Source organism: Odocoileus virginianus, chromosome 7, assembly GCF_023699985.2.
Source record: "Odocoileus virginianus isolate 20LAN1187 ecotype Illinois chromosome 7, Ovbor_1.2, whole genome shotgun sequence".
Taxonomy (NCBI): Eukaryota; Metazoa; Chordata; class Mammalia; order Artiodactyla; family Cervidae; genus Odocoileus; species Odocoileus virginianus.
The window spans coordinates 43,553,532-43,566,884 of NC_069680.1; the positions used below are offsets into that span (position 1 = coordinate 43,553,532).

The following is a 13,353-nucleotide window of genomic DNA, read 5'->3' on the forward strand; positions in this document are numbered from 1 at the left end:
ATCACAAGCAAGATATTGAACATTTTCATTACCCACAAAAGTTTTCTCCTGTTCCTCAGACAATATAAATTCACAGATGCATATATTCGCAAATGCTTAGAAAAGGGCCAAAAAATAAACAGCACAGGTTAAAGTGATAACTTTCAAGAAAAGGAAGAAAAGAAAGGTGAAGTGGATGCATGCAAAGGAGTAAAAGGAGGCTCTTATTTTGGATTTCACACACTTTTGTTCTCTTTCATTGTTTTTCACGAACATGTTATATTTATATATTGTTTATATTTACAAGAAAATAAGACAAAAAAATCACATACACATAAAACCATTATTATCAAGTTCTCTTTTTTTCAGCTTTATTGAGGTAAAACTGACCCAAAAAATTTAAGATTGAAGTGTATGATGTGATGACAAATATTGAGGGTGCAAATGTTCTCAGAATTTACAGTTAGCTAGCTGGTCCTACCCTACTCCAGGCCAATTCTGTTTTATTTGCTTGTAATTTTGTATCATTGGAAGTCAATTTTTATTCCATTTTCAACAGTGTGTCCTCTTCATAAGTTCCCAACACAACCTCTGTGTCCATTCTATGTCTTCTTGAGAATAAAAAGATTAACTTATGAGGGTAGGAATTTCCTTTTGTTTTGTCCCAGCTGGTAGAGTAGCTGGCACTTACTACTCCCCTGATAATCATTTGCTGTATGGATGAAATTTCTTAGCTTCCCTCTAATCCATCTTAAAATCTTCTGTCTTTTTTATTCTGTCTTTCCTTTCACTCTCAGAATATGATGATCCTCTTATTATCTAAGTTATCCTGTCTTGTGTCCTTGACCCCATCTCTTCTCATCTATTCTTACTGGCTTCTCTTACTATCTTAAATGAACTCCTGTTTCATACAAAAACAAACAGAAACCCTTCCCTCAAGCCTTGAACTCTATCTAAAGTCATGCTTCTATCATTCTGTTTTTATCAACATTTTTTTAATATCTAAAAATGTTAAGTATCTCTACTTCTCCACTCACTCCTGAACACTGGAAAAGGTAGTTTGAGTCTTCATCTTTTTATTATAGCTGTTCTATTTAAGGTACCTTTCCTGCTGGCTCACACTATAGAGAGTCTGCCTACAGCGTGGGACACTTGGGTTTGACCCCTCAGTGGGGAAGATCCCCTGGAGAAGGAAATAGCAACCCATTCCAGTATTCTTGCCTGGAAAATCCCGTGGACAGAGGAGTCTGGCAGGCCCCAATCCATGAGATTATTTGTGGCTTTTAATTGCCAAATATGATAGCCTATTCTCACCTGTAGTGTTAGTTACCATAGACTCCTTGCAACTTACCACCCAGACTTGGGTTTCCATAATGTAACACTCTCTGATTTTTTTCCGTCCCTTTTTGACTGCTCTCTTTATCCTCTCACGAGCTACTCTCTAACCCTCACCACTCTCAATTATCAGAATTCTCCTCAATTCTTCCCATATCTCTCCCCTTTGTGTTTGAATAATTTAGCCATCTCTACAGCTTCAACTGAGGGCTTCACTGGTTCAGTGGCAAAGAATCGGACTGCCAGTGCCAGAGATGTGGATCAATCCCTGGGTCAGGAAGATCCCTGAAGAAGGAAATGGCAACCCACTCCAGTAATCTCGCCTGGGAAATCTCATGGACAGAGGAGCCTGATGGGCTATAGTCTATATCATCACAGAATCAGACATGACTTAGTGACTAAACAACCGCTTCAGTTATCCTGCTCTGAGGATAATCCAAACTGCCTGCCTAGATTTTTTCAGGACCCATTCCTCACAAATTTCTTCAAGTCATCCCACAAACTAGGCAGAGTTATGAGAAATGACTGTGCCTTGTCTCTAAAACTTCTGAAGGATGCCCAATTGCCTTAACCTGGCATTTAGACCTTGACTGTCTCCAGTCTTACATCCTACTGTCTTCCCTCACATAGTTTCTTTTCTGGGTGCACTGAGCAATTTGCCATTCCTGACCATGGCACACATGCTGTATCTGCCTGCTGGAAAGTGCTCCCACATTCATCCTTATCTTTAAAATACAACCATTCCTCAAGTGAAAATGAGTGTTAGTTGCTCAGTTGTGTCCAACTCTTTGCAACCCCTTGGATGGTAGCCCCCTAGTCTCCCTTGTCCATGGGATTCTCCAGGCAAGAATACTGGAGTGGGTAGCCAGGCTCTTCTCCAGGGGATATTCCTCAGCCATGGATCAAATCCCAGTCTGCTGCATTGCAGGCAGACTTTTTACCATCTGAAACAACAGGGAAGCCCTTCAAATGACTGCTTTTTCATGAAACCTCAGGTGAAAATAATTTCTTCTTTGTCTTCACTTCCATCACATTTGGGGAAAGTTTTATAGCATTTAACATACCCTCCTTTGTATACAAATATTTATTTAGCCATTTTGCCTTGTTCCTTCACACTCCTTGAATATAGGGATCATTGCATGCTGTCTTCCTATGGTCGTCATAAATACTCATCTAGTAGTCTCTCTACTTATTTGAAGTCAGTTGTTGCTCTGAGGAGCTTCCTCTCATGAATGTCCTTTCTCTCTCTTCCGTAGAGTCATCCTCCACTATATGATCTGACTGCCATGAAAGTGCCTACTGCTATTTGGGCTGGTGGAAATGATATTCTCATCACACCCCGAGATGTGGCCAGGATACTCCCCCAAATCAAGAATCTCCGTTACTTCAAACTATTGCCAGATTGGAACCACTTTGATTTCATCTGGGGCCTCGATGCTGCTCAACGAGTATACAGCAAAATCATAGATTTGATGAAGTCATATCCCTAACTGCAATATACCTACTTTTCAGTTAGGAGTTGCTTCCAAGCCCATAAGAGGCTTTGGGGAAATACTAATCTACTTAAGTAGCAGTGAGATGTACACCGGCATCCTTCACCTTGTTACTTTCACTGAGGTGTTCTCTTATCACGTCATCCCAGCTAGTAATTATTCCAACTGTGCTGCTCTCTCTCAAACAAATGTCCACACCTGAACTCTCAGGATCTCTTCCTTGCCAAGTCCATGCTTTTCATCTAAGAAGCCCTGGTAAACTCTTCTCTGCTAACTGTACATTTCAGGGAAGAATTAAAAGAGGCCTTTGTCTTTCTTATTTCAAATACATATAGTGGCTTCATGCAAATAATACCCACTCCCCAACCCCTCTTTTCAAAGGATTGAATGTAAGCATAGGAGTGCTGGCCTAGAAAAATCTTGTTGGGGGGGTCATTTGGGAAAATATTTCAGGTGACTGTAATCTTGTGGCTTTCTCGAAATCACAGTTAGAGCAATAGTCAAATAGTCATCTATAAACAAGCCATGAACTAAGCCTGATCCACATCAAGCTTGAAAAGAATAGCAGAATGGAAAACTAACCAAATTAAAGTATCCAGGAGTTTTACAGTTACAAGCTGGGGGATGGGGGCAGACAAGATGGAGGATGATTAGGATAAACTGAATTTCTAGTTGTTAAAATTTTTCACTTAGACTACTGTCTTTAAAACAAGGTCAAATTGAATAAAGCTTTTTGAAAATAGTGTACTAGAACTCATAGACAGTAGTCTTTAGTGATAGCATTTGAAAGCTCATTCTTTCTTGTTTTGCTTTAAAGATAAACTAAACTGATCAGCCATTATGTCTTCATTATCAAAGTAGAAATTATACTACTGCATTCACACCCTTTAACATTTAAAGCAGTTTTCTGAAAGGCTAACAGAGGACCAGCAAGAGAGGCACTAGGAATTCTAAAGTCTTGCTTTATCTCAGTCTCTAACTGATGCCAGACACTGAGTCTAGGACTCAGTACAGAGTTCCAAAAGTAGCATGAAGTTTTAGTGTCAGTTCTATACTCCTGAATGAATTCCAGGTGTGAACCTGGAAAAACCCTTTCCTTCCATGAAGATGTAATTAATGGAAAACTGTCTATGAGCCTCAAGGAATCATAAATTTAATAAATAATGCATAACACAAACTTTCATCAGTTTAACTTAAAACAGATAAGTGTGATAGTTCACAAATATTTGCATGCAGGGTCAAGGTCTTTGGATGCTGAATACCATATAATCATTCTCCAATAAATAATCTATAATTGATCATTTTTAGTTTTAGTGTCTTTAAAAGGGATGATAATTTTTTAAAATTTGGGAAGCAAGTTTAAATGAAAATCCTTTTATATCCTTATAGCATTTATTTACCAAGATTAAACTAATTTTATCACAGTTTTTAGTGACTTTTATTGAGCTTGTTCAAAGATTACATGGTAGTTTTCATACAAACAATACGTTCTATTTTGCATGCATGCATACTAAGTTGCTTTAGTCATGTCTGACTCTTTGCAACCTTATGGACCATAGCCTGCCAGGCTCCTCTATCCATGAGGATTCTCCAGGAAAGAATATTGGAGTGGGTTGCCATGCCCTCCTCCAGGGGATCTTCCCAACCCAGGAATTGAACCTGTGTCTCTTATATCTCCTGCATTGATCGACAGGTTCTTTACCACTAATGCTTCCTGGGAAGCCCACATTCTATTTTAGTCACATTTAATTAAATTAATCAAAGCTCATTGATAACTATGAGTTATCAATAACTCAACTGATAGAACAAATAGATAAGACTGAGAACAGATATCTAACTCTTAGTAAGCATATGACTCAACTAGAAGGATTGGAAGGATGTGACTATAATATATTAGCCTACTAGTTATGAATATTTAAGAGGTTTTGTCCATCAGTTAATATGCTTACATATAGAAAAAAGGGCATTGGTTAATATAGGAATCTGGTTAAGCAAGGGTCAATTAAGAGAGCTTCAATAGGATTTGTCCTATTCAGCTACCGCTACAACAATCCTGTGCAATAAACAACTCAGTGGCTTACAACAGCAAACATTTATTTTTTATGCTCACAAGTCCACAGTTTGGCTGGTGTGGCTCCATTTTACAGAGATCACCTGGCCTTGGCTCAAAGCTGAAAGCTGGGTCCTGGTCTGCTCAATACCTTCTCTTCATTCTGGAACTAACAGCCCTCAGGATTATGTTCTTCATGTGATAGATCCCAAGAACACAAGAGGGTGAACAAAATCACACTAGAATATTTGAACCTCTTCACATGCCTTCAGCTAATTCAGATCACAGGACCAAGCCTTACCTCAATGGTGCAGAGTAGTCTGCTTCACCTACAGGAAGAAACTGCAAACCACATGCCAGAAAGTGTGGATATAAAATGCTATTACACAGGAATGAAGAGTTGGGGAAGATATTCCATTCTACCATACATAGGCACAAAATCTGAAAGATAAAAATAGGGAATAAAAAGTAAGTTTTCCTCTTTCTCCCAACTCCTTATCATACACTCTTTCCTTCAAAGACACCTAACTCTTACCAATATTTTTGTGTGTCTTTCTACAGATTATGGTATGCTTATTCAAATGAATCCACAGATACCCATTTAGTTTTTTCTCCTTTTGGTACCATATTGTACATTCTTTACCATGTCTTGCTATGATCACTTACTATCTCTTGGAAATCATTCTCCATCAACTCACATGGAACATTATTAAAGGTTACATGGAAATTCATCAGTAGAGATTATGATGAATTAGGAATTTTTTGTAATAATTATATACAGTATTGTAGAAAATATTGTACAAATATCAGTTTAAACTTTATAGAAATATCATAAATTATCTTTGAACCAGAATTATTGGTTCAAAGAGAATGTAGAATTACAATTTGAGTTAATTCCTTGTCTCTGGTGGCTCAGCAGTACAGAATCCGCTTCCCAATGCAGGAGATGCAGGTTCAATCCCTGGGTCAGGAAGATCCCCTGCAGAAAGAAATGGCAACCGACTCCAGTACTCTTGCCTGGGAAATCCCATGGACAGAGGAACCTGGCGGGCTACAGTTCATGGGGTCACAAAGAGTCAGACACAACTTAGCGACTAAACAACAGCTCAACCAAAGCTGAATTGTATGCTGATGCCATCACTAACATGTATAGGGACCTAAAGGGAAATGTCAGTTCCCTAAAAGCTTCTAACTTAACTACACAATTCTCTGCCCATGATTACAAAACATTGATGTGATTCTCATTACATTTTAGAGTTCTGTGTGATTTAAGTGCTTTGGGGTAGAATGCAAACAGATTGTTGGTATTTTTGATAGGTTAAGAAATACTTTTCCTAGCCAGTGTCAACATGTAACAGGACTTTAGTCCCATCAAAACTTCAGTCACTTTTAAAATAAAACAAACAAAAATCTCATCAGTATCATCATACCTCCCACAGAACCAACCCAAATACATAATAATGATGAAAATAGTATGGTTCAGTTCAGTTCATTTGCTCAGTCAGCTCTGACTCTTTGCAACCCCATGAACCACAGCACGCCAAACCTCCCTGTCCATCACCCACTCCTGGAGTTACACAAACTCATGTCCATTGAGTCAGTGATGCCATCCAAACATCTCATCTTCTGTCTTCCCCTTCTTCTCCTGCCCTCAATCTTTGCCAGCATCAGTTCAGTTCAGTTCAGTCACTCAGTCGGGTCCAACTCTTCGTAACCCCATGAACTGCAGCATGCCAGGCCTCCCTGTCCATCACCAACTCCCAGAGTCCACCCAAACCCATGTCCATCGAGTCGGTGATGCCATCCAACCATCTCATCCTCTGTTGTCCCCTTTTCCTTCTGCCCTCAATCTTTCCCAGCATCAGGGTCTTCTCAAATGAGTCAGCTCTTTGCATCAGTGGCCAAAGTATTGGAGTTTCAGCTTCAACATCAGTCCCTCAAATGAATACCCAGGACTGATCTCCTTTAGGATGGACTGGTTGGATCTCCTTGCAGTCCAAAGGACTCTTAAGTCTTCTCCAACACCACAGTTCAAAGGCATCAATTCTTCAGTGCTCAGCTTTCTTTACAGTCCAACTCTCATATCCATATATGACCACTGGAAAATCCATAACCTTGACTAGATGGACCTTTGTTGACAAAATAATGTCTCTGCTTTTTACTATGCTGTCTATGTTGGTCATAACTTCAGTTTTCCGCAGTTTATTGTGATCCACACAGTCAAAGTCTTTGGCATAGTCAATAAAGCAGAAATAGATGTTTTTCTGGAACTCTCTTGCTTTTTTGATGATCCAGCAGATGTTGGTAATTTGATCTCTGGTTCCTCTGTCTTTTCTAAAACCAGCTTGAACATCTGGAAGTTCACGGTTCACATATTGCTGAAACCTGGCTTGAAGAATTTTGAGCATTACTTTACTAGCGTGTGAGATGAGTGCAATTGTGTGGTACAATCACTAAAAGCATTATACAAAGTATGGGGCTTTCCAGGTGGCGCTAGTGGTAAAGAATCCACCTGCCAATGCAGGAGGTGCCAGAGGCACAGGTTTGATCCCTGGGTCAGGAAGATCCCCTGGAGGAGGGCATAGAAACCCACTCCAGTATTCTTGCCTGGAGAATCCCATGGACGGAGTAGACTGGCAGGCTACAGTCCATGGAGTTGCAAAGAGTCAGACATGACTGAAGCTACTTAGCATGAACAGCATGCACATATAAAGTATACATAAAAGGACCAGGGATTTTTTGTGTGCCAACTGTTCTCCTTACCAAACCAGTTCTCAGCTGAACTGAAAGTTAATTTGTTTGGAATCCTTTGTGGCCTCCATAAGCTTCATCAAAGTTAGCACCTAAAAAAAAAAAAAAGTACCTTCCATGCCCTGCCATCCCCCCCCCTTCCCTCCAAGAAATGATTTCTGGAACTCTGTTATAGGTAATGAACACCTGGTCCCAGGCAGCCAAAGCATGCTGCCAACAGAATGGGATGCAGAAGCTCTGCACATTGAAAATAAAGCCAACAAATCAGCACTGGGAGAGAGGGAAGGGAAAATTACTGATCACATACTTCACAAGATTTATCACAAGGCTATGTGGAAACGGCTTATGTTTACATGTTCAGTTTTGTTCAGTTGCTCAGTTGTGTCCGACTCTTTGCGACCCCATGAATCTCAGCACGCCAAGCCTCCCTGTCCATCACCAACTCCCAGAGTTTACCCAAACCCATGTCCATCCAGTCAGTGATGCCATCCAGCCATCTCATCCTCTGTTGTCCCCTTCTCCTCCTGCCCCAAATCCCTCCCAGCATCAGGGTCTTTTCTGAAGAGTCAACTCTTCGCATGAGGTGGCCAAAGTATTGGAGTTTCAGTTTTAGCATTAGTCCTTCCAATGAACACCAGGACTGATCTCCTTTAGGATGGACTAACAATATTTAAATAATGAAATAGGGAAACAATACTATTCATACCATAAAAATGATACATGTGCATGATGGGAAATGCAAATGTTATAAAAACTGTTCACTACTAAGTAACTTCTTTAAATAGATTTTTGGGATGGGGGGATTGGTGCAATGCATATCCGTATTTCCAATTATTTAAGGTTTGAAAGGCAAATACAGAAAATTACAAGTTTTAAAAAACCTATTCTTTTATTGAAAAGACTTAGTTTTCTAAATAATCAAAGATTTGAGCAAGTCAGTGTGAAATACAAGAAATATTGAAAAGGCATAGTATCTATGATTCATGGGCACATTACATAAAAGGTAAAGAAAATCCTTTCATAAACTTTATTAACAAAAGACTCATAATTTAATATATCTTATGATTTTAACAGAGAGAAAATTAAACTCTAGTTTTACATCAACACATTATTAGCAACTCTGGCAAGGGACTCAGGAAATCTTTCTTATACCGAAGATGGTGTCAAGGAAAAAACCCAAGTGATGGCAATGTTGAAGCCCCCCTCCTCAAATGCTTCCTGAGGAAAGGCCTGATGAAGTCTCTGAAGAAAAATGTCTTCATCATAAAGAGTCTCTTGATCCTCCACATTCTCCATTTATTCCCTTCTCACCTGTTCCTCTCTACCTTCAAACTGAAAGGATCATCTCCTGTCTGAACGCTGCAGCTTTGTATCACTGCTTTTCCTATGGATCTGACACTTTCCTCCTTATGTTGCTCTGATCTGTAGTCATTTACTAGAATAAGACCACCAGCATTCAAGGACTTTTCTTTCACTTTCAGCAAGACTCACAAGGTTATATGCACTAATCCAACATTCAACGCATATTACCCCATAGATCTTCTACTGGCAATTTTCCAGTGCCAAGAATGAGAAGGAAGGTCTTTTTCTCTGTCTTGCTGGCTCATCTTCTAGCAGCTACAGAACCAACTGTCAAAAGAGACAGAGAGGAAATTTTGTCTGTTCCAGGGAGGCCTCATGCAAAACTAAGTGAGGCAGAACCATCCCTGGATTCACTGATTCTTCCCTAATTTTAATTAGGGTGGTGTTCTACTATGGCATATTTCCTAACCTGTAGTCATTCACATTCCTCATTCACAATATTTGCCCCATCTGTATGCCACCTCTGGTACTACTTATTTAAAAGCCTCAAAATCAATTTGCCTATTTAATTAAATAACTTTTTAAACTAAACTTCCTATAATTACTGTAAATGAGAGGGGAAAATATTATTTGCTAAAATTTGAGGATAACCAGAAACATAATAGGGCTTCCCTGGTGGGTCAGCAGTAAAGGAGACACCTGCAATGCAGGAGATGGCAGGAAACTTGGGTTCAATCCCTGGGTCAGGAAGATCCCCTGGAGGAGAGCATGACAACCCACTTCAGTATTGCTGGGAAAATCCTGTGGACAGAGGAGCTTGGTGGGTTACAGTCCATGGGATCACATAGAGTCAGAGTGCGCACGCATAAACATAGCAACAGTGAAAAGGAGATGACTGAGAATAAAATTGATTACTATTCAGGACACTTGAGTTTCAGAACTGCCTTGTTTTCATTCAATATGGGCTCTTCGTTTGAAAGAGAAGTTAACAAGTGCTAGAAAAAGAGCCATAAACCAAATTTATACTTTCTTCTTGATGCACTCAAAAGAGTGAAAGAAATTATATAGAGAGAATACAGTAGGATGAATAATGTGAATAATACCCTCCGCCCCCTGCTGAAAGATGTTCATGTCCTAATTCCAGAAACCTGTGAAGATGTTACCTTATATGACAAGAGAAAATTTAGAGATGTGATTAAGTTAAGATACTTGAGGTGGAGAGTTTATTCTAGATTATCTGCATAGGTCCAATGTAATCACAAGGGTCCTTATAAGAGGGAGGCAAGAAGATCAAAGTAAAAAAAAGGATCTATGAAAATGGAACAACCAGAATTGATGTGATACACCAGGAGCCAAGGAATGCAGGAAGTCTCTAGAATCAGGAAAAAGCAGGGAAGTCTCCAGAAAGAATACAACTGGATCAAACCCTCCAACTGAGATTCCTAACCTTCAGAACTATAAGAGAATAAACTTATATGATGAACTTCCCTGGTGGCTCAGATGGAAAAAATCTGCCTGCAATGCAGGATTCCTGGGTACAATCCCTGGGTGGGGAAGATCCCCTGGAGGAAGGCATGGCAACTCACTCCAGTATTTTTGCCTCGAGAAACCCTGTGGACAGAGGAGCCTGGCAGGCTATAGTCCATGGGGTCTAAAAGAGTCAGACACAACTGAGTAACTAAGAACAGGCCAGGTTTGTGATAATTTGTTACAGAAGCAATAGGAAACTAATACAGAGACTAATTCTCATACCAAGTGATATAACATTATTTAATACCATGCACATGTATCAGCTAAAATCTTCCATAGCCCAGTCTTGTACATTTGCACTTGGAGAAAACTGCCTAATGAATTCCACCAGGGCGTCAGAGAAAAGGGTAGCCACAGATGAAAGCAACTGCGGAAGAATTTAGGCCCGAGGCAACGAAGCTGGTTACTAGAACGATGGCCAATTATAGGGTAAGAAGATTTGTGTGGTCGGTATACTGCTTGCTCTTCTACTTCAACCTCCCTTTATGCTGTAGTGTCTGAGCGGAGGAGACAGCATTCCAGAACCTTCAGCGAATGGACGTTGTGCCGAGGTAGGTCACGGCTATAGTTCTTCTTGCTCCTAAATGACATGGCCTTTCTATTAGATTAAAAGAGGCTTGGGAATGTTTTCTCAAGTTTGAAAAAAAAAAAAAAAACAAAATTGTGTTCTTGTATCATTGCAAAAGTAAAATTTGTTAATGACTCATTTTTTTAAACATAGAGAAAAGCTAACAAAAAAATTAATAAATAACCAGTAACTGAACTCCCTCCCCAGAGAAAACTCCTTTTTACTATTTTGATAGATTTTTCTCTGGTCCCATTTCTCCTCATGTCTGCTTATAACTTAAAAAATAGCCAATAAATACTGTGTAGTAGCCTTCATTCTCCCCCATTAAAACAAAAACACGTTTGCATTAGCTATAATAAAACATTTATAATATTTTTGTAATAACAGAATAGTATTGGGTTGTAAGGATAAAGTAGAATTTCTGTAACCATTTCACTCATGTGGCTATTTTTGCTGTTTCCAACTTTTCACCCTGCTCCTTGAAAATATTTTTGTTCACTATTGATGGTTTCTGGAAATAAATTTCTGAATTAAGAATACTTAAATTTTTAATACTTATTGCCAGATTTCCCATCAGAGAGTTATAAAAATTTATGTTGGGAAAAAAATCTCTTTTAAAGAGAATGAATTGCACATTTAGGTAAATAAAAGAGGAAAATAAGTGATAACCTTTTGGGAAGAAAGAGAAAGAAAAACTTTTTTATTTCATATTTTATATTATAAGCAAGAGAATATGCTTGTCTTTCTCCTCACTTGACTATCGACTGGAGAAAGAAGAGGGCAGAAAAAGATGCTCTGGAACTGGAGTGACTTCTTAAAGGGGAAAAAATAAATAAGGAAAAATTTTAAAGGTATTTAGATGAATTTATAAAAACTTCTGGGCTTCGTAGGTGGCACTAGTGGTAAAGAACTCACCTGCCAATGCAGGAGGCTCAAGAGATGCAGTTTTGATCGCTGGGTTGGGAAGATCCCCTGGAGGAGGGCATGGCAACCCTCTCCAGTATTCTTGCCTGGAGAATTCCATGAACAGAGGAGCCTGGCAGGTCACAGTCCACAGGGTCACAAAGAGTCAGACACGACTGAAGCCACCTGGCATGCCACACATAAACACATTCAGAGTCAGTGTTTTCAGGTTCCAGAAAGGTGTTGCAGATGGTCAATCCCCAGTAGGGCAAAATGTGGAAGGTCTTTTAAAAGTCTTTGCCTGTTTCAGAAAAGGTTTGTGCAAGGTACACACACAGCTAATAATAAATTTGATATTTTCATTGCTACAGACAACCAGATTATTTAGCCTTAAAGTAAATTTCTGCTTTGGCTGTTCACACAGGTTATTAGATGGAGAACTTCCAAATTCCTTGCTTGCTAGGTGCTGTCATGGCAAAGCCCATGACACCCAGAGCAGCCTGGCCAGTCCAACTGGCTTTGCCTAAACCTCATACAGCAAACTCCGCCAGCTAAAGAGCATGGCTTGTTGTTGGGGTTGCCCATTCCAGGTTCTATGTATATATTAAAGTATGAGGTAGAGAATTTCCAAGTAATCAGCCTTATTTCCAGTCTTCTCCACCTCAAGCCTGGCAAATTGAACATAATCCTAGAAATAAGGTTAAGAACAATAAATAACAACTTATTAGGTAGCCTCTGAATACCAGGCATCATGCTGTGCACCTCACACACGTATTTTGCTTACACTTTACAATAACGATGCAAAAAAGGTGTTATTATTGCTATCAATTTATGGGTAAGGAAGGAAATCAGAAAATTGTCCAGGGGTCCACAGCTGGTGAGAGGCAGAGTTGGGATTTAAACACAGGTCTGTTAGATTCCACTACCATTGACTGGTCCTTCCAGGTGGGACTCTCTGCAAGGTGCCCCTGTGACCTGAGGCTTCAGTTGGTGTTTCTAGGCTTCATAACCAAACCTACACATTCTCACACTTACCCCTTCAATGGCCCTGGAAAAAAAATGTTTAAAGCAACTCAATCACAGCTAGAGTCTTTTATGATCCTCAATTATACCATCCTTCATTAGGTATAGTATAGATTTGAAAGAGCAAAAAAAAAAAAATTGTTTTTCTTCTATGTCTTTAAAGGCATTGTTTTAAAATTGTTTACATGAAATTTCTGGATTTGTTATTGTTTGTTTTGATATATTTCATTTGTTCTGTATTAATGTGATTAAGAATAGGCTGTATATTCCCTGTTGAAAAGATACACCAGAATTTTTTTGTCAATTTATTGCAAATTTTCTGTTTTTTGACATGTTTTTCAAGAAATCATTTTGATAATTAATATAATGAATCTATTAAAAGCTGAAAAATTGGGAATGCCAAGATTTAAAGAATTCAA

The 13,353-nt window shown here is 39.1% G+C and overlaps 1 protein-coding gene and 1 long non-coding RNA gene across 3 annotated transcripts in view; one reads left to right on the forward strand and one right to left on the reverse strand.

Annotated features, from left to right (window-relative positions):
- LIPN (lipase family member N) overlaps window positions 1–4,105 on the forward strand; it is a 22,028-nt gene extending 17,923 nt beyond the window's left edge. For both annotated transcript variants that reach the window (XM_070470601.1, XM_020895821.2), the window contains one exon: window positions 2,571–4,105. In XM_070470601.1, coding sequence (XP_070326702.1) covers window positions 2,571–2,804 — 234 coding nt within the window. In that variant the 3' untranslated portion in view covers window positions 2,805–4,105. The remainder of the gene's footprint in view (window positions 1–2,570) is intronic.
- LOC139036035 (uncharacterized) overlaps window positions 1–12,265 on the reverse strand; it is a 24,749-nt gene extending 12,484 nt beyond the window's left edge. The window contains exons 1-2 of the long non-coding RNA XR_011488725.1: window positions 11,924–12,265; window positions 5,159–5,298 (exon numbers count right to left, since the gene is read on the reverse strand). This is a non-coding gene — a long non-coding RNA (uncharacterized lncRNA). The remainder of the gene's footprint in view (window positions 1–5,158; window positions 5,299–11,923) is intronic.
- Window positions 12,266–13,353: the final 1,088 nt, after the last annotated feature.